The 21758-nt window shown below is 34.6% G+C and overlaps 1 protein-coding gene across 1 annotated transcript in view; it reads right to left on the bottom strand.

Moving 5' to 3' along the window:
- Reln (reelin) overlaps positions 1-21758 on the bottom strand; it is a 323527-nt gene that overhangs the window by 216295 nt on the left and 85474 nt on the right. The window contains exons 6-7 of the mRNA XM_013034723.1: positions 17718-17814; positions 10578-10629 (exon numbers count right to left, since the gene is read on the bottom strand). Coding sequence (XP_012890177.1) covers positions 10578-10629; positions 17718-17814 — 149 coding nt within the window. The remainder of the gene's footprint in view (positions 1-10577; positions 10630-17717; positions 17815-21758) is intronic.

Genomic DNA, 21758 nt, shown 5'->3' with positions numbered 1-21758 from the left:
GATACCTAAAAGGTCTTGTCAGCTTGAATTATCAGACAAACAAACATTTAAAACTAGAGTTTATAACTGTTTTGCCTACTAAAAATACCTATGGGGATATTTAGCCTATTTGTGAATGAGGAAACCTTTTTTTTTTTCAAGAGCAGTGTTGTAAGGCCTAAACAGAACAAAAATTTCCATTTAAAGATCTACAGCAACTGATATTAAGGATTATGAGAGGTCAAATAAAGCAGATCAGCAAAATCAATAAGAACCCTCAAAAGTATTTTGTTCAGGTTTCTTTTTAAATCTGAAAAAAATCTCCTTTATAAAATACAGAAACAGCCAAGCTTTAAAAGCAATTGGTCCCTGTCTTCTGTTTTGTATTTAGTTATTTTAAAAATGAGACTACTACAGAGCAATCATTTTTATTTTTACTGCTTTTATTAGCAAACAAGCTATTGGATCTGCAAACACTTCTGTTTGCAGAAATGTGACAGTATGTGATTTATTGTACTTAATATTTTGTCCCTGGGTCACTTCCCTGACTAAAATTCCCAAACTTCATTAGGAAATCTCTTCCAGTTTATGGCAGATGGACAATGACCACAGGATATAAAATGAACATCTGTCATCCTCTTTTGTGCCTTTCTCCTTTCCAGTCCCTTCCCATTCCCTCATTTCCAAAATATTTGTATTTGTTCACTGACATTGCTCCTCCCATCACAAGAAAGACAGAAATCCATCCTCTCCCAATGTATGGAATGCCATACCATCTCTCAACCAGGTGCCCAGACTCTTCTCACTTTTCCTCCTAAGCCCACAGTAAAGACCTTTGCCAGAGCCTATGCTGGAGGAAACACATTGAAGAGAGATGCAAAATATGTCAGATTTGTCAAGTTCCTGACTACGCAGGCCTCCTATCCCCAGAGCCCACATAATATAACACATGCCTGAGTGCTCATGCATGGGCTCTTTTTCTCTGATTAATCCTGACCTGGGCAGCAAAGGTTAAGACCCAACCCTCCTCCACTTGTCAAACACACATGAATATATTATCCTTGTTATTGTCTGGATCTGCCTGTTCCTCAGTTCTCAGAATGGACTTTGCCTTGTTCTCCCTGCAAGGTTCCATCCCTTGGCCTTCACTGTGATACTCACTCTCTAGGATGTACCATGCAGCCTACCTTTGTGCTCTCTCTTTCTTGGACCTTCTGAGAAGAGACACTTCCACCTCCACTATACACTGCATCCCTTAATCATCATATATGTTCTCTGTCTATTTAGCTTCTTCCCACACATTGACTGTCCCCATATCCCACTGCACACATTTGATAGCAAGTTTTTCTTATTCTATTTTATTTTTAATTTACACATACTAATTGCACCTATTTATAGGGTACAATGTGATGATGTTTTTAAACATATGATGACCTTAATAACAAATCTCTTGAAGGCTGTAACAATCTTGGGTTTTTGTTTCCCCACAGTGAATGCACATATATGATATTATACATAATATAGTGCATAAATATCTTGAGTCTGGTAGAGAGTATCTGATCAAGTCTTTGACTAATTAATAAGAAAGTGAAAATTGTTGACTCATATTAAGTTCTAAATCTTGCCCATAGATTTCACTCAGAAAGTTCTCAAGTCTCAGAAGTCAGAAGTGGGGAACAGCAGTAAGTCCCTTTCCAAAGCATGAATATAATTTGATTCATATCAAACTTGATAATTCTAGTTATGAGCAAATTCTGTCTTATATACCAAGAGAAATGCATATATACTCTTTGGTTCTCAAGGAATACCTGAGCTATAAAAGATGAAAGCAGATGTGCAGAAATGATCAGCATATAAATCAAGGCAGAGTGAAGCAAGTGTCATAAATTCAGAAGCCAAGGTTCAAAGACATCAGGTTGGGACAACAGAATGAGTTTTCATGGAAGTAGTGTTTGATGATCAATTTCCTCCTTATTCTATAGTCCTACTGCTATGTCCCTTCTATTAGAACACCCCTCATAAATATTATAAGATCATACTTTTGAATGAATTACTCTTCTTTTCATACTTTTGAATAAATTTAAGCATCAAGTAAGAAATTGAATATCTTAAGCGAAAGGGTATAACATCTACTCTAAATTGTTCATTCCAGCTTAGAGGCTATATTTTATTTACTTACCAGTTCTCATTGTTCAGAAACACTTATTATGAACCTCAAAAATGTTTCAGAACATTATGCTTAATAGAATTTTATAGCATTTTAGAATATTGCCTTCTGCCAATAGGACTTAATTTTTTAGGATGAGGTGCATATGAAATATATATGTACATTTCAAAAAGAGTATGTATGTTGAATATAGATTCATATTCCCTTAAATTACTCTTTCAAAGTACACAATTCCTCAAAAGGAATAGGTCACTTCTGGAATAGAGAGGTAGGTTTCCATACTATTTTAATAAATTATTATAACACTGAAGTATTCTACATATTAATACTTCCATTTAGATAAATGTAGATCTCTGAATAGCTGAAAATTGTCTTATTTACTTTTAACGTATTTTGTAATATCTAAGAATATCATACTTATTTAACCCCCTAAAGCATAGGCATTAAATTGATTATGCCATTAAAATTTTTTAACTTAAAAATTATATTTTTTTGGAGTTGATATCACTAGAGATCTTTTTAGTCTTATAAAACGACTGTTCCAGAGGAGCTTTAACTATTTCATGATAAATTCTCCATGGTCTAACTAGTATATCAAGAAAAGTGGCTTGAAACCTAATGAGACTCTAATTTGAAATATAATATACAATTTCAGTAAGTCCACAGAGAAAATATGCAATAATTCACTCTGAAGTATAGAAGGCTCAATTTTTCCTTTTCCTGAATTACCTGCTCTAAAGTAGTTGAAAGTTTCAAATTCTGAGTAATTAAGATGCTTATGAATTAGGCTCAAGAGAAAAACAAACTGCTTCTCTTATTCTGTGTAAAACATTATCTCTTACAAGTACCAATTTATTCTTGTCATTTGTGTATGAAAAGACAATGCCAGCTTTTTTGAAAGCAATCTTCTCATTCAATTAAGTTTACCTGTATCTTTGTAATTTTCTAGTTTTTAGTTTTAAAAGTAGTTTCATACTATTTTTTGTTCTCATTTGTCTCCGTCAGTACAGTACAGAAAGAGAATAATTCAGGCCTAATGCCACATTCAATCCTTAATGTTTAAATATGAAATGTTTATGATTCCATGATTTTCCTCCATCTTGAGATGATATAAGCAAAACAAAAAAGCAGAAAAAATATAGGCACAGGACAACCCCCTCCCTCAATACGCCTCACACAAAAGAATACCTATACATTTTTAGGACATCCATAAGTAAAACCTAAGGAAAAATACTGATTCTATAAATGAATAAATAACCGATCCTGGTTAACTCAGTTATCACATGGGAATATATTTCTGTCTACTTTCACTAAAAGTAGAGTTTTAGGTGATTTTGAATTTTCATCTGCATTGTTTTCTATTGTGGTTCACAGTTCATCTCCTTCAAATCCATTTTTATCACAAAATGTCTGTATCATATCAGTTTATTTATTATTTATTTTTGATTGATCGTAGGGCTTGAACTCTGGGCTTGGGTGCTGTCCCTGCTCTCTTCAGCTCAAAGCAAGTGCTCTACTGCTTGAGCCACAGTGCCACTTCTGGTTTTCTAGTGGTTTATTGGAGATAAGAGTCTCACGGACTTTCCTGTCTGGGCTGGCTTTGAACCTCAATCCTGAGATCTCAGCCTCCTGAGTAGCTAGGATTACAGGTGTGAGCCACTGGCACCCAGCTCATATCAATTTAGCATTTGGTTATATATATTATGATGTCACTGTAATGGCTACATGTCACTCTGACAATAAATATTTATGAGTATCAACTTACTGAGAGTCTCTGGGATACCAAGATGAGCAAGGCATTCATGGCCAAACCCACAAAGCTTGTTCTTTACGGTATGTTTTGAAATGCATTACCTTTAATCCTCATTTGGCAAATCAAACCTAACCTGAAGAAAAGGCTGAACATAACTGAACAAGCATATTATTGGGTAAATTCTTGAAGAGTGACTCAATGCAGGTTTCTATCTTAGAAATAGCAACTCAACTATGCAAATACTTTCTCTGATGCAGAATAACAAGAGCAATCCTTAGCAGGAAGAAAAATGTTGGAGGAATAACAATACCAAACTTCAAACTCAATTACAAAGCCATGGTAATGAAAACAGTTTGGTACTGGCACAAAAATAGGCCTGAAAACCAATGGAACAGAATAGAAGACCCAGAAATGAACCCACAGACCTATAGCCATATAATATTCAATAAAGGAGACAAAAATTTAGGCTGGAAGAAAGACAGCCTCTTCAATGAATGGTGCTGGCAAAACTGGACATCCATATGCAGAAAACTGAACCTAGATACTCATATGTTACCTTGCACCAACATCAATTCAAAATAGATCAAAGATCTTATTAAAGTGAGAAATCATGAAAATTTTAAAGAAAATGGTAAGAGAAACACTAGAGCTCCTGGGCACAGGCCAAAACTTTCCAAGTAAAAATCTAGAAGCACAACAAATAAAAGAAATAATTGATAAATGGGACTACATCAAACTTTTAAGTTTCTACATAGAAAAGGGTATAGCTAACAAGCTAACTAGAAGGATCATATAATGGAAGTAAATTTTTACTACTGATCCATCAGACAAAGGTCTAATATCTAAAATATAATTAGAGCCCAAATATTGGATACTCAAAGAAACAACAACCCAATTAGTAAGTGGACTAATGACTTAAAAACAGACTTTTCTGAAGTAAATATGGCCAACAGACGCATGAAAAAATGTTCATCATCTCTGGCCATAAAGGAAACGCAAATAAAAACAACACTACAATTCCATCTCATCCTAGTTAGAATGACCATGATCAAGAAAATTAACAAAACCAAATGTTAGCCTGGATATGGCCAAAAGGGAACTGTATTACACTGTTGATGGGACTGTGGACTTGTTCAACCACTCTGGAAATCAGTGGAGGATCCTCAGAAAACTAAACATAGAACCCAGCAATTCAACTCTTGGGCATTTATCCAAAAGAGCACAAAGAAGAATACACTAAAGTTACCAATGCAATCATGTTTTGGCAGATTTATTTACCATAGCCATGATATGGTATCAGCCCAGATGGCCTTCAATGGATGAATGGATCAAGAAAATATGGTATGTATACACACACACACACACACACACACACACACACACACACACACACACAATGATAGTCTACTCATCCATCAGAAAGAATGATATTGAACCATTCATAAAGAAATAGTAAGGGGAGACAGAGGAGGAGGCAACAATGCTTGATAAGAAATGTACTCATTACCTCGCCCATGTAATTGTAACCCCTCTGTATGGTATTTTCACAATTAAAAAAAAGAAATGGAAAAATTATGTTAAGTGAAGTAAGCCAGATCAAGAGAAGCATAGGTTGCATGGTTTCCCTCATTAGTGAAAACTAGAATGTGCCTATAAATCTAGAAGTAAGCATTCTGGGTTGCACCCAAGCAGTTATAAATGAATTAACTGAAGTGCAATAGGATCTATGGAAAACTTTATGCTTTTATCTGTTCTTTCAAGGAACATTCAGGGATACTCCTTGTCAAGAAGCTTCTGTGAGTTGTACAACCCTGCAGAGCCTAACTGGTCCCTGGCACCTCAAGACTTTTACATATACTCTCCACTGTAATAATCGGACAATGTCAAGAGAACTCATACTCCATATATCCTATGCCTTCCATCACAATTAAATGCTGTAAAAATATTGTTTTATTACAATGCTGAGCAAATGTTTAACAAATACAACACACTACCAGCACTTCCTTTAGCCCCAGAATCCTGCCTGAGAAAAGAGTTTGGAGGCATCTGTAAGATAATGGTTTGCAAGGGCATCAGATCAAATTTTTCTTCCTGTCCCAGAGGAAATCTACAGGAAATGGGTAAATGCTCCTAAGGCGACAACCATAAATTCCACAAGCTGAATCTAATGAATCAAGGGAGGATTGTAGCAAATCGATGCTTCAGCACAGAAATGAATACAAGATCTTTCATTGAAGTGGAAAAAATGAAAAGTTCTTTTAAGAATATTTTAGGACACATATCAAGATGATTTAGTTATTGGTAATCTGATGAATTCCAATGTGCAAAACTAGATCTTCAGGATGCATTAACCTGAAAAGTCATTTGGTTATGATAGTCTGTATGTTTATTTTTATATGTGTGCCTATTTTTATGTATATGAATATGCTGTACACACATGAATGCACAGTATGTACATACACAATGTACACAGACATGTAGTATGTTTACACACTACATATACATGTGTGTAAGTACACATATTTATGTATATTTGAAAGAATTAGGAGAGCAGTGTGGCTAAACATTATTTGAAACATCCTTTAGTAATTCAAGCATTACATATATGATGGGTTCTTTTAGTGTAATATTTGTCATATAATTGAAAATGTTTATAAAAGCCATATGGAAATATTAACACTATTTCTCCAACTGTGGCTCTATTGGCTTTAATTATGACTTTAAGTCATCACTGGGGTAATAATCAATGGTAGAATTGCCTGGAAAATTACCTATATAACATCAAATGATTTTTCCATACTATAACCTTTCACAAATTAAAGCAATTCCTAAGAAATTACATCAACACCGATGGACCTTATTTAACTACACTGATAGCACATATTTGGAGAATTTCACAAGATGCAGGAGATATAAATATTTGACCACCAACATGTAATTAAAAAAATCCACTCCATATACTTCTGCCAAATACAAATGAATGGCTAGTAAATTCAGTTACTAATTTAGTGTTTGGTTACTAGGCTTGTGAAGCTCAAGATGGATGCCTCACATTTCTTCAGAACTTATGTGCATGCCTCAGTCTAGTCCTCATGCATGTGAACAAAATGCTGCCAATCATACCCACTCCCACCACACAGATGGGAGTCCTGCCCACTGTGTTCATGTATTCACCATACTACATTATACACAATACAACTAATGGTTTGCTAATAGGTTTTCTGCCACTCTAAACCTTTTTCCTCCTAAGAATTTTTAGTCTTACAAGGCAATATATTTTCAAATGAAATTTCTATATAATAAATTATAACTTTTACTAAGCATTTTCTTTTTCACTGTCAATGCTACATTAAGATTTTACTTTTGATTCCAAGGCTGTCATCCAAAAGGTTTTTAAATGTGTAACTGTGATCCTACCATCCCTTTCTCTATCTGGTCTATCTATCTGTCTATCTATCTTCCTAGCTATCTACCTATTCATTCTAACTCATCCTCAGCTCAGTTACACTTCTTGTCTTCTATCTTCTAATCAAGGTTCAAATCCATGTTTCAGACAACACAAGTTGTCCTGCAGTTCTCTGGTTTGTGGTAAAACAAGGATTATTGTTAATTCACATATTCAGATCTAGTGTTAAAACCTTGGCCTATTTAGAGGCTTGGGATTTGGGTCTCAAGTACTAATCCCACATTCTCTAACCTTTTCTCGATCCCTTTTCATGCACTCTGTTTCTATTGATTTTGTAAATGGTACAACTGAAAGGTAAGGAAATAGAGTCACTTCACAAAACCAGACTTGGTTTTGGTGTTGGATCTGTCCTTCTTTGAGTAAAAGGCAAATACTAGAGGAATTTTCAGACATAGCATAAGTGGATTTTCTTGTGTTCTTTCACTGCTTAAATATAATGTGTGAACTTAATGTGTCTTGTCTAAAAAAATAAAAATAAAATAACTAAGCATCAGTGACTTACAATTCTAATCCTGACCACTTAAAGGCTAAGATCAGACCATAGCAGCTTAAAGCCAGCTCATCCAGAAAAGTCCAAAAGACTGTCTCCAATTAATTAGCCAAATCCAGACTGGAGCTATGACTCAAGTGGTAGAGCACCAACCATGAGCAAGCAGAGTGAATAAGAGGTCCCTGATTTTAAGCCACTAAACTGGCACTAACAAGGAAACAAATAGTATAAATTGCTAATAATTATTCAGTTTATCTTTACCTGTTTTTAGCATAATGAATCTAGACACACTTATTTTTTTAGTTTGAGGTTACTTGTCATGCTACAGTTTTAAAAAAATGTTTTTTTAAATTTTTTTGTATTCTTTTTATTATTATTATGAAAATACTGTACAGAAGAGTTACAATTACATGGGCAAGATAATGAGTACATTTCTTATCAAGCATTGTTGCCTCCTCCTTTGTTTCCCCTTCCTATCCCTTCCCATAACCCACCCCCCCATAACCCCCCCACCTCTCAACCCCCCCCCCCCCCGGCCAAAGTTGTAAGGTTTGTTTTTCAACATAACGACTTGTACATCTCATTGTTGCAATGGGTAGTAGTTGTATGAAAGAGTTGCCATTTAAAAAAGAAGTTTATGTGCACAATTCATCTTGATCTCTGTTATCCTGTCAACATCTTCACCCCCCACCCTTTGGCCTACCCCTTCCCTTATTTTTCTCAATTCTGTGGTATATTCAATAGATTCTTTCCTGAATTTTCCCCCTTTGCCTGCTTCACTCTTCTACTCTTCTACCCTTCATCCCTTCTTCTTGTAAGTACCCACTTCCTGGTCCTTATCTTGTTGGATTTTGACTTAATCTTTCTAAAGAATTATACTATTTGCACTCTCCATACAGTCTACTATACTTCAGTTATTTCATTTAGTACTGCTCATGCTACAGTCTACAAAGTTTTTTTTTTTTTTTTTGTCAGACACCAGTGGCTCACATCTGTAATCCTAGCTACTCAGGAGGCTGAGATCTGAGGATCACAGCTCAAAGCCAGCACTTAGCTCCAATAAACCATCAGAAAACCAAAAGGGGCACTGTGGCACAAGTAGTAGAGTGCTTGCCTTAAGCTGAGGAGCTCAGAGACAGAGCCCAGGCCCAGAGTTCAAGCCCTATGACTAACCAAAAACAAAACAAAACAACCCCCCCAACAAGCTTTTTTTTGTCAAGACACTTAAAAATGACTTTCATTTTTGTTCTGTTCAGAAAGTACTAAATGTATTTTTTTTTTTGTCGGTTGTGGGGCCTGAACTCTGGGCCTGGGCGCTGTCCCTCAGCTCTTCAGCTCAAGGCTAGCACTCTACCACTTGAGTCACAGCACCACTTCCGGCTTTTTTTCTTTTTGCTTATGTGGTGCTGAGGAACTGAAACCAGGGCCTCAGGCATGCAAGGCAAGCGATCTACCACTGAGCAACCTTCCCAGCCCCTAAATGTATATTTTTAAAAGGTAGTATATGATAATACATTTTTTCTCTCTTTTTTAAAAAACAGTTTTTTACTGTGCTAACATTCCTTTTATGACCACAAATGAACTTCTGAGTTGTCTGCAAGTTTTCGTAGTTAATACTACCAGTGTAAGAAGAAAGCAACCCAAATACAATCGTGCAGTTTCACATAATTCTTTCTTTTTAAAATGCCTTCTAAGTAGACTGATCACACTATGTGTTATTAACCCTCTTTCTAAAATTTTATTTGCTTTTTTAAAGTTTTTGAGTAAACACACATTTGCATTATGAGGAGTCTCATTGTGATTGTTCTTTAGCTGTACACTGTATACTTTAGGACAATTGAATATGCCAAACAAGGCATATTGATAGAGATGTATTTCCTTAGACAGCCATGGTAGCTCCTGACTGAAGAACACTGACTTACAATTTAGAATAGAAGGTTCCTGAGAAAAGTGACATTTTTGCTAATGGTGGAGCAACAAAGCAGGAGGTGAAGATGGAAAGATCTTGTCCTGGATGTGGCAGTCATACAGCAGCAATGCTCATGCAATGGAGATCAATGAAGTCAGGTTGAAAAAACAGGATCTTTTTTTTTTCCCCGTGGGAGAGTTACAACTTACTTTTTAATATACAGAACACACACTTTGAAAATTAAACTATGAAGGAGCTGAATAGACAACAAAACTGCAAAGGCATCTTATGCTAATGAGTGCTTTGGGTAGTAACTTTTAGCTTTCATACAAAAGCAGTTAAGAGAAATATTGCCATGCATAGCCAGTTTTTCATTACTTATGTCAAAATTAAACATAGATTACTCGTGTCAGACATGAAGCCTTAATTGCTTTCTTTCAGCCACCAATAATTACCTCTTTCACTACCAATTAGTCAGAACCCAGGAAATTGAACAGATATCAATCTTAATCTGGTAAAATATAACTAATAAGGCATGCTGCACTAAACTAACCCACTGCATTCAAAATATAAACCACTTAAAATGTTTGGATTATTTGTAGCATTTTAAATACCATTCACTGATAGAAATGAATGAGAACAACATATATAAATATAAAAATATTTGATTTCACTTTTTAAAAGTTTTAAATTACTCACTGAATATTTAAAACTTAAATCTAAAAGCATCTGGCACCATACAAAAAAAAAGCACATGCTACAATTAAAACAAACACTTTCAATTTAAATTTTTTTATTGCTAAAAACACTTACCAATGGAAAACTGAAGGACAGAAGCCGTTGTTGTATTTAGGCTTGTGGTAGTCTGGAAAAAAGAAATATACAAAAATAAGACAAGAAAGGAAAGGAGAAGAACAGGTGGAAAGTAAGGAGGAAAGCTGTTAGGCTTTGTGAAAGATAAGGAAAGGAAAGATCCATCAAAAGAGGCTGTACTTATGTAATTGTTCATCCATTTTTATGAATATGTCTGAACATACACATTTCCTGTTCCCCTGTGGAGAACAAGCTGTGACTTAGACATGAAAAGTAAACTTCTCAAAATGCTGTTTTACTGTTTTTACATTTTATGTTTGTAAAATGCCCACTCAACTCCTGTCTTTAGGTCTTATAACAGGTATGGACTCAAAGGGAATGTTTTAGTAGTCTTTGTTTAGTAGTCTTAAGAAGACTAAGACTAAAATTTAAAGAGCAAAATTAAGAGTAAAGAAACAGAAAAATATTATTTTCAGAAGTAAATACAATCTCTACAGCAAAAGACATGACATTTTTTCTAAAATTGACTGTGATAATGGTTTCATTGCTTTGTAAATAAACAAAAAAATTGAATTGTATACTTCACATTAACCAATCAAAGAACCTGTGGCTATTTCTCAATAAGACAGGAAAGAGAGAGAAGGGGGTGTGAGGAATGAGAATTATGAACATAGAAATGGACTTCCAAATTGTTAAATTTCCTACTTACTTGAAGAAATTTGTTTAACTGATATCTCCCCTTCACATGTCTAACTTTATTTTAAAATTTTCATTATTTTTTCTTTGGAGCAGAAATCATCTCTGCTCCAAATGAGATGAAAATTATGGCTTTTATTTTGTTGGTTCTGAGTGCTACGTGCTGCAGTAAGGGATATTTCACATGATTCCAGGCTCTGATCAGTTAAGTGCATAATTGTGTCTTTACTGATGTAGGTATAGCAGGCTGTTTCACTTTGATTCCTTTTATGTTTTAACATCTTAAGACATATTCCTGCACTTTGTTAGCACTAAAGTAACCACTGCATAAAGGTAGAAGACTATATTGTTCAAGAATTATCAGAAGGGGCTAGGATGGTGGCTCAGTGCTAGAGTGCTTGCCTTGCATGCCATGAGGCCCTGGGTTCATTTCCTCAGCACCACATAAGCAAAAAAAGCCGGAAGTGGTGCTGTGGCTCAAGTGGTAGTGTGTTAGCATTGAGCTGAATTGCTGGGGGACAGTGTCCAGGCCCAGAGTTCAGGCCCACGATGGACAAAAAAAAAAAAAAAGAATTTTCAGGGAAAACAAGTGAGTAAGATTATCACTCTGCCAGAACTCAGTTAACAGGTTAATATTGAAAGACATGCAACACGACTTGCCTATATGTGCTTTAAACAAATGGTTTCAAAATTCAATGAAGAAGCAAGAAAAGTAATGAGAGGAGAGCAAAAGAGATATTTCATAACTTGTGCTGCTAAAAATTTCTTTTCTTGTATATGTATTTTTATTATCGTTAAGTAGTTGTACAAAGGAGTTGCTACTCACCAAAGCAATTTATGAATGTCTCTTGATCAGTGTCATAACTCTCAAAATTCTTAGCCATCAATCTCTTATGCACTCCTTCCCTCATTGTTCTTAATTTTGTAAGATATACATTGATTGAACCCTTGACTGCATTTTCCCTCTCTTCTCTTTATCTATCTATTCCAAAAGTCACTGGCATCAAGGTGGAAGAGGAAATTCTCTCTGTATTTAATTTGATTCTGCCCATCATGCCCATACCTCTGTTTTCTGTTCTGTCCCCTACCAGAGTTATTAGCGAACTATGTAAAATAAAATTAATTTAAAAGAAATTTGGCTCCTTTAAGGAGAACATTTAGATAAGTTCAAGTTCTCATGGGATTCCATTTGGATGATTTGATCTCAAAAATCCAAGGAGACACAAAACCAATAGAGAACTTTTTTTGAACCTCACATAAATTGAATGATTTTATATGAAGAGATTGCTAGATTAACTATGAAATACTTCTGAATATAGTTTATATGAAATAATGTTATTATATACGTTAAAAGCACTATGCCTATTGCTACTGCTAGTGCATTAACTATACTAAAGAGTCTTCAATGTTATCCTGGTAGTATAATAAATGGTGCTACATTACTTATATGATCAACTTCCATAGCCCTGACATTTGCTATTTAACAGCAAGTTACATGAAATATGGCCAAATTTCAATTTCCTTGGGCTAACTGGTGGTGAGCTTAGGATTTATTAGTCATTGATTCAACTTTATTTTTCTTCAAAAAAAAAACTTGAGGGATAGTGCAGTGCTTGATTCTCATTTCTTCATCTTTATCACTCATATTAATAAAATTCTCAGTTGCCCAAAAATAGGAAAGAGGAAGAAAACAAGAAGCACTATCTTTACAGTTGATTCATCTGTTTTGGAGTATTAGGAATTGTTTATTAATTTTGAGATCAAGTATGAAATTTTAGTCTGAAAAGTTATTAATCTTTTATATCTTACTTTCTGAAAATAAAAGGCTTTCTTTAAGGGGCTTTTGACAATATAGTAATCATGAATGTCTTATGGGGTTTTTTTTTCCCTACCACCCAGTGATCAAAGTAATCAAGTAGAATTTAAAATATGAAAAGTTGGTACAGCAACTTAAATGAACCTGGAGAGCCAAGGCTGTTCATTCTATACTTTTCCTTGCAAATCTTATTTTGATATTTTTTTAGCCCAAACTTTGCCCTGTTACTAAAATACTATTAAAATATGTGGCAAAAATTTTATAAATAATCTATTAGAAAAAGAGAGGGGGCTAAGAATATAGGTCAATGGTAGAGCATTTGCCTACCATGTATGAGGATCTGGTTTTTGACATTCTCTCAATAAATAAATAAATAAACATAAAGAAGAGAGTAGCATTTTGTTATTTCCCTTCTCCTCCCCAAATTAGAAAAATGTATACACAAGATGCAAGGCACTGAATCAAATACAGTGAAAACAGGGGTTATACCGTGGGGGAAGAACATAAAAAAGATGCAAAAAAATCAGATAGGACATTATAAATACATTAAAATAATAGCAAGAAAGAAAAAACCACTTGTGTCCCTATCTTGGGGTTCATTTCGCTTAACATCATATGGTCATATGTACATAGCTTTTGACCTTTAAATAAGGATACAGGTTGACCTGTTGTAACAATGAGACGTACAGGACACCATGTTGAAAACGAACTTTACATCTTTGGTGGTGGGAGGGCTGAGGGAGTAGTTGGGGAGGTGGGAGGGAAGCGATGGTAGGGGAAAAACAAAGGAGGAGGTAACAATGCTCGATAGGAAATGTACTTACTACCTTACTCATCTTAATCATATAACTGTAACCCCTCTGTACGGTATTTTTACAATAAAAAGCATATGTATATGTATATATGAAAAGAGTGGCCTACTCATTTCAAGTTCTGAGATCACTCACATTTGCAAGTGCAGCAGTGGGTAAATGCATTTATCTCTTTATCTTCATTTTACAGTAGCAAAATGAACAGAGTTGAAGATTGCAATGGGTTAAAGAAAATGTTTGGGGGCTCCACAGCACTTAGTGAGTGAAAAATGTCACGGAATGCCCGGATGACAGCAGATAGCATCTCCAACTGATTTTGGCTTTTACTGACATGAAATGGCTAATCAACTAAATTCACAAAATGTACTGGTAATAAAAGTGGCTTAAAAATCGTCCTTTGAGATCGGTGCCTGTGTTCATGCTTGTAATCTCAGCTACTTAAGAGGCTTACATTTTGAGGTTGGCAGTTTGAAGCCTGCCTGGGCAGGAAAATTCAGGAAACTTAATAATAACCAAAAGTGGCTCAAGTGGTAGAGCACTAGCCTTGAGCAGAAAATCTCAGACAGTACCTAGGCTTTGACTTCAAGCCCCAGGACCAGCACACACACAAACAATACTGCCCTTTGTACCTTCCTCCCTTATGATTTTCTGGAGAAAGATCTAGTCCTTGTCTATCTTCATTTTACTCCCATTTTTTAGTTTATTTTTCTCCAAAGTTTATCTTTAATTCCAGGAATAACAAGCCCTACAGGTAAACATCTCATGTTGGAAACCAAAACTGTCCCACGAAGTGGTCAGACTCTGTGTGCCAGCAGACTCCCTGTGACTTGTCCTGAGATAAAGATCACAGGATTACCACATACACATACTTGTCTCTCCTAAATCCTCACTATTCCCGAATATAATTCTGGAGCTATTGCCAGGACACAAGGGAATTCTTAGGTCACCTGACCTATATCCTTCTGGTGTTGGTCTCACTGAGATGAATTCTTTTCATGTTTTACCATTTCTCTGCTGTTTGGATCCTTCTTCCTATGCTTAACCTAGTCTGCTGGTAAGGCCTTGAACGAGGTCTCTGGCCACAGATATGCTTTGTGTATATGGGTATATATGTGTGTGTGTGTGTTTGTATGTTTGGAATGTAAAGTTTGCAATTCTTTGTTTTACAACTTTGATAGAATAACAAATCTACCAAAAACAGGAGAAAGGCTTGGCATTTTGCTTCGTATTCTCTTGGTTTTTAGGAAGAATAAGTCTGATTCACGATGCCTTTGTGTCAAGAGAGTAAAACTATCCCCAAGGAAAGATCAATTATTCCTCTCTGTACATCATCTTGACAATAAAATAAAATAAAAATAATATAATAATGAGGTTTCACCCTTGAACAGGTATAGTTATGGCATGAGAACAAGATTATCCTCTTTCTTTTTCTTTCTCCTTTCTCTGTCCCATTTCTTCCTCTATAAACTTAAAGCACTGTGTATACTCTGAAGATGGTATTAAAATGGCATAAAGAGTTTATGCTGCACTTATCACTACCCTATTGGCCTCTTGTAGTGTGTGTCTGTAACATGTGGGAACTTGGTCTTGAGCCTAGAACTTATAGTAAGAATTGGATTTATTTAAAAGAAGAAGTCATGCTGTTCAAAAAGTGATGTTTAGGGGCTGGTATCTTAATTAATATACAAGAGTTTTGATTGAATTGAATTGGGAAGTGTCATATTGTTTTGAAGTATAGTTAACATGTTACCTAACATGGAATTCTTCAAATTAATTAATTTTCTATAGTCACAACTTGGATAGCACTGCATATTTTTGCTTCTGAGATACCAATATAATAATTATTGAGAATCAGAAATTGCTAGTGTAAACTGTGAATGTTATCTAATCCTATCTATTTATCTTTATTTTCTTTTAATCTATAGTATAAATGAATCCTAGGGAAATACAATAAAATATAAAAATAATTAGTATAAATATAGAATTTTAGTCTGAAAAGTTATGAAGCCTTTATAACCATCTGACATTTTGAAAACAAAAGGATCTCTTAAAGGTCTTTTGAAAATAATATACTAGTTATGAAAGTCTTACGAAGAACGTTGGCAACTAAACCTCTATGTTTTTATTTCTGAAATGAAGATAATTGCTTTGAATATTTTCCATTTTAGTTGAAAGGCTACGCTCACATTTATTATATAATACAACTCTAGCTTAGTGAGATATCAACTCTAATGTTAAATAAACTTAGGAAAACAGAGAAACAATCAGGACTAAATACCAATGTGATTAAATAAGCTAGATATTTCAGTTTTTAATGCTATAGAGTATGAATTCTTATATCCGATTATTAGATACATTTTTCCAATAACCAGTAAAAGCAAAAATAATTTCTCAAGACTTCTAGAAATATTACTGGATAGGAGCACCTTTTAAATTAGGCAATGGTTCTAAGCTCAATTACCTATGACAAAACAAATTGTATTTCAAAGTTCATAGATAATTCAGTACACTATTTAAATAATTCAGAGCACTATTTAAATAGTACACTATTTAAAATGTACTAGCAAATCTATTTTTGCAGGAAGAATTTCACTATGAGTCGCATTTGTCTGCAGGAATACTGTAACACATTGTGAAACTTGAATTATGAATTATTTTAATTTGCATCTAATTAATTCTGTTCTGTGATCTAATTTCAACTAAAAACTTCAATTCATCAATGTATTAAAGCTGTATCTGTAATAAACTGAATGTATCTATGGCCATGCAAGGAATATTCAGGCAGCATGAAATAAGAACCAAGTACCAAAAATTAATTGGCTTTCACATTCTGATAACTAAATCTTTTGTAATTGCTTATTTAGAATCTCCTGCCTTCTTTACTATGGAGGCCTGTTCTTGAAAAACTTTTAAAATTAATGATTGTGAAACAACGTGTGACAAAGAGGTGAAAAAACACAGCCTGTCACTAAAAACTCCAAGAAAAGGAAATTGTTGGGGGCGGGGAGGGGAAAGGAGTATTGAAGCTCAAGTTGAAAAACAGAAAATCCAAGCATAAAAGATGTTACAAGAAGGGTGTTAGGAGCAAAGTAATTGGGCTAAGATATACTATAACAACTGCTTTACTATCCTTTTACTGGAATATGAATGCAGTCTTCATGTCAGGAAGAAGTACCAAGGCAAAATGAAAGGCTCATTAACCACTTGCTGATGACAAGTTGCTTCATTGCTTTTAATTTAGAAATGTTCACCTTTTGTTATACATATGATGCAGCAACTTGTCTTTGGCATGCAATGGCTAATAGCCTTGAGTAACTTGTGATAAACTAAAGAAGTTTAAATGCTGGTTTATTCAGTATGTTCTTTCACTTATAAAGTAAATGCATCAAAGTTCTTCCAGAGTAAGGAAACAATGTTTTAAAATATCTTAATAAAATGGACCAGCTAACGTTTTTTGCTTGCTAAATTAAAATAAGAACACATTTTAAGAACAAAATTATATGAGACTAGAAAGTTAGAAATTGTTTAGATATAATATATAAATTTGTGGTATACATTTTACATATTTTTTAAACTTATCAAAGTAATGCACCATACTCAATTGGACATATTGGCCAATTTTATTCCTAAATTCTTTATGTTTGAAAATCAATCACAAAATCATCCTTTCCCAATTCTGAGATATATTTAAAGAATTTACAATGTAAATAATGTTTCAAATACGCACCTGAACTCTAAAAACAAGAGCATGTCTTGTTGGCAAGATACTCAGTAAATATTATAATGGAATAATGTACATAAATAGCATATACTTACCAATTCTCGGGGACCATATGGCTCACAGAAGGTGACAGCATTGCCATGCATAATTGTACCACACTGCTCTCCAGTCTCACAGTTGTTGCATTCAACCCTGTAGGAACATAGAATGCATTCCCAGGCTGAGAGCTAAGTAGCACACAGTGGTTTATCAATCAAGTAAGAAAAGATGAAATAATTGCTGTTAATTGGCTCAATAACCACCCACAAAGATAATGGTATTTTGTATTATGACTAGGTCCAGAAGACATGAAACTAGAAGGATCTGAATGTAAACTGCCATTCTTCAATTACTCAAAGTGTTCATAAGTTGCTTAAATCTTGGTAAGTTTTTTCCTCACCTATAAAATGGGTCTACATTTCTTGTAGTTAGTGTGAGAATGGGAGTATTCATAAAAATGTAGAAGTAATCTCATTGCAGGCACTTCTATTTAATAATAGAATATGGTATTGTCAATAATTACATATAATATGTAGTCTGTCCCAATATAAGAAGGCATACAAGTATTAAATAAAGTAATACCTACTTAATACTGAACTAAAAATATCCAATCCTAAACTAAAAAATATTGCAAAAATTTGGAACATTTTTCTTTTCCATTATGGTCAGTGTAAATGTTTAAGATTACTATCCTCAAATGCTCATGGATACATTCCATTATGATAAAAAAATTTGCAGAATTCACTATTGTGTTTAAACCATGTACTACTGTGAAGCACATATAAATTCTAATTCAAGCAAATTTTAGATAATAAGTTATGTTAACCTTGCAAATAATTTAATTAGCTGCTTTATTATTGTAAAATGACATGGTTAATAAACAGCAGAGGATCTCAAAATAAATTTATTCATTTCTATCTGGTACAAACTCAAGGTATGCTTTACTCTGGATTTGACTCTCTATATTTTAGATAACATTTAATGCATTGCATTGTAGCATATCAATCTATAGCATTAACATACCAAACATGAAGAAAGATGTATGCTTCCCCTGTCAGATCCTCAAACATATGAGAGCTGTATTTCATGAAGAAAGAACATTTTCAAAGACCTTCACAATTCAAGTGCTAAATTCTATGGAAAGGACACTATGCCCTTTGCTTGGAAAATCACTGTATTATCCTTTTTCTGCTGTTTGCTAACTTCAGAAAGAGAGATAACAACTCCCACTCATGTAGGAAGACAAAGGTGTGGGAAGGGATTATTTATCCCATGAATCCAGGAGGGAGAAGCAAAGTAAGTACAAAGTGGCATATCTATCTATCTATCTATCTATCTATCTATCTATCTATCTATCTATCTATCTATCTATCTATCTATCTATGCCCTTTCTATTTGTTTTATAGAATGGAGTACATGATCATCATTATCTAACTTTTACAGTTGTGTTTCTATTTAGAAAGCTCATCAATGTCTGAATTTTTTTAATAAGAAACTGAAAAGAATTTCTGATAAGGAATTTAAAATGTATCATAGCATTGTAAGTCTCGGTCGGAAACTGATCTTCTCTTGATTACTGGGAAGCAAGAATCTAATAAAAGTCTCGATATTAGAAAAGATAGAGGAGTAACTTTGGAAGAGCCACCACTAGTCTCTCATTTCTCATTTATGGCATGTTCATTTATGGCATGCTTTATTTCATAATTACTGGTTGAATGGATAAATGAATGTAAAACAACTTCATTAACAAAGCTATCATTTAGATTGGAGAAGTCTAAAAGATTTACAATAGGGCCTAGTAAGCATGATACCACAGCTAACAAGACTGTAAGTTTCTCCCAGTTTCCACTATGTCATATGTTCCCAACAGGTATATTTGATCTCCTCTCCTCCAGGATATGTTTTGTTTTTGTTTTTTGGGTCCGGTTGTGGGCCTGAACTCTGGGCCTGGGCGCTGTCCCTCAGTTCTTCAGCTCAAGGCTAGCGCTCTACCACTTGAGCCACAGCACCACTTCAGGCTTTCTTTTTCTTTTTGTGTATGTGGTGCTGAGGAATCGAACCCAGGGCCTCATGCATGCAAGGCAAGCGCTATACCACTGAGCCACCTTCCCAGCCCTCCTCCAGGATATGTTATATGAACTTACTACTATTTTTCTAAATTTTTAAATTGATTGTGATCATGATAAAATTACAAAGAAGTAACATCAAAATTATAGTAAGCATTTTTTCAGAGGTTTTTTTTTCAGTGCTGAGGAAATACTGGGCTTCTTGCTTTAGTGAGATGAGGATTCTTTGTTCTCCAAGTCATTATGTAATAGCTTGAGAGAAACATCAACTTTGACAGAGAGAAAATTAAAAGAATGTTCAAACTTCATAGTGGCAACTTGCCAACAGCCTCCAGGGTCACTTAACTAAAAGAAGTATTGTTGATACAAAATCGGAGGCCTGTTGCTTGAATTTTTGTAGCAGTCATTCTCTCTCTCTCTATATATAGATGTAGATATAGATATGGATAATTATATATATATATTCATCAACAGCCCAAAATCAAACATGAGAAAAGTAGTATCTACAGTATATACAACAGGTATAATAGGCCTCCTTCTCCTGTAGTCTTGATTAAATAGGTTTCAAGTGGCATTTGGTATCTGCACAATGTCCCACAACATGGAATTATGGAAGCAATGAATATCTCAACGGACACAGATGTATCACTTCTTTTTTTGTGGAATAGCAGAGGTAAAGAATGAATACGAAAGAAAAGCAGTCAGATATAACTCTTCTTTGGTTTGGCTTAATGATGGCTCTAGACTCTTTTCTTCTTTGTGCTTTATATGATCAGAACTCTAAAATAAGAGTTAAAAAACATTGATACCTTGTTGAAGAAATCTGAAGATTTATAGGCACCAGATATTCCTCATTATTTTGCTACTTGGAGGAAAATGATTTTTACCAAGGATTGATGGTACAAATCTTTCAGCTTCTTACCAAAGTCAAAGTGTGCTTTTCTTGATTTTCTTACAGTTGGACTAGGTTTGTCAACTTAGTTATTTTAAATTGCTCTGAATGCTCATCTCCCAACATGGTCAAGCCCAATCCTCTTTTATCTGCCAATGGTGTTATTTATTTATTCATTATTTATTAATCATTCTTCTTTTTACAGATTTATGTTGAGGAATTATAGGTGCTTTGCCAAGCTTTAGTGGTACTGATGCCAATATAACACTATTCTTTTCTTCCAGCAATTCACATTACAGTTGAAAGTGTAGAAAAGTAAACAGTTACAATAGAAGGTAGTGTATATAATAGTAGTTATTTATTGTATTGTATTGTGTGTCAAATGCATTAAAGTCCATTTAAATCTTTCGGCCTCTCTCTTTCCAAGGGTAGAGATTAGCCTTCAACTAAATAGAGCAATAAGAAAAATGAAGCTTCAGAGAAGAGAAGCATTTATTCAATATCACATAGCTGTGAGGTTGAAGAGTGCCATTTTGACCCAGAGACTACCAAACTTAATGCCCATGACATTTTCCATTGTTGCTCACTCTTTGTAGCAGGAATATAGACTGGTTGTAGCAGTACCTCTCCTGGACTGATAATAACAAATAGGAGTCAGTCAACCAAAGAAACCAAGTAAGTGTGTGAAATTATGAGAAATTATGAGCAACAAGATGGTATATTATTTAAATAGGTCAGCATACTAGAACTACTCTGGTTTACACAGAGGGATGGCACACAAAGTAGAAGACTTCAGTGTACTTTTTGTGTGTGTGTGAAAATTCTGTACAGAGGGGTTACAATTACATGGGCAAGATAATGAGTACATTTCCCATCAAGCATTGTAGCCTCCTCCTTTGTTTCCCCTTCCCATCCCTTCCCATCCCCCCCAACCCCCCACCCAATCCTCCCTGCCCCCCCACACCAAAGTTGTAAAGTTCGTTTTCAACATAATGACTTGTACTTCTCATTGTTGCAATGGGTCCACCTGTATCTCTATTTAAACGATTTGTTTTTCCCCTTCCCCTCCACAAATTATACCGACATCAAATACAGTGAAAGCAGAGGTTATACTGTGGGGGAGGGACATACAAAACAGC

The sequence above is a fragment of the Dipodomys ordii genome, unplaced genomic scaffold (assembly GCF_000151885.1).
Source record: "Dipodomys ordii isolate 6190 unplaced genomic scaffold, Dord_2.0 Scaffold195, whole genome shotgun sequence".
NCBI classification, from domain to species: Eukaryota; Metazoa; Chordata; class Mammalia; order Rodentia; family Heteromyidae; genus Dipodomys; species Dipodomys ordii.
Note: the sequence above shows the minus strand (reverse complement) of the source record. Positions and strands in the feature narration are given on the sequence as shown.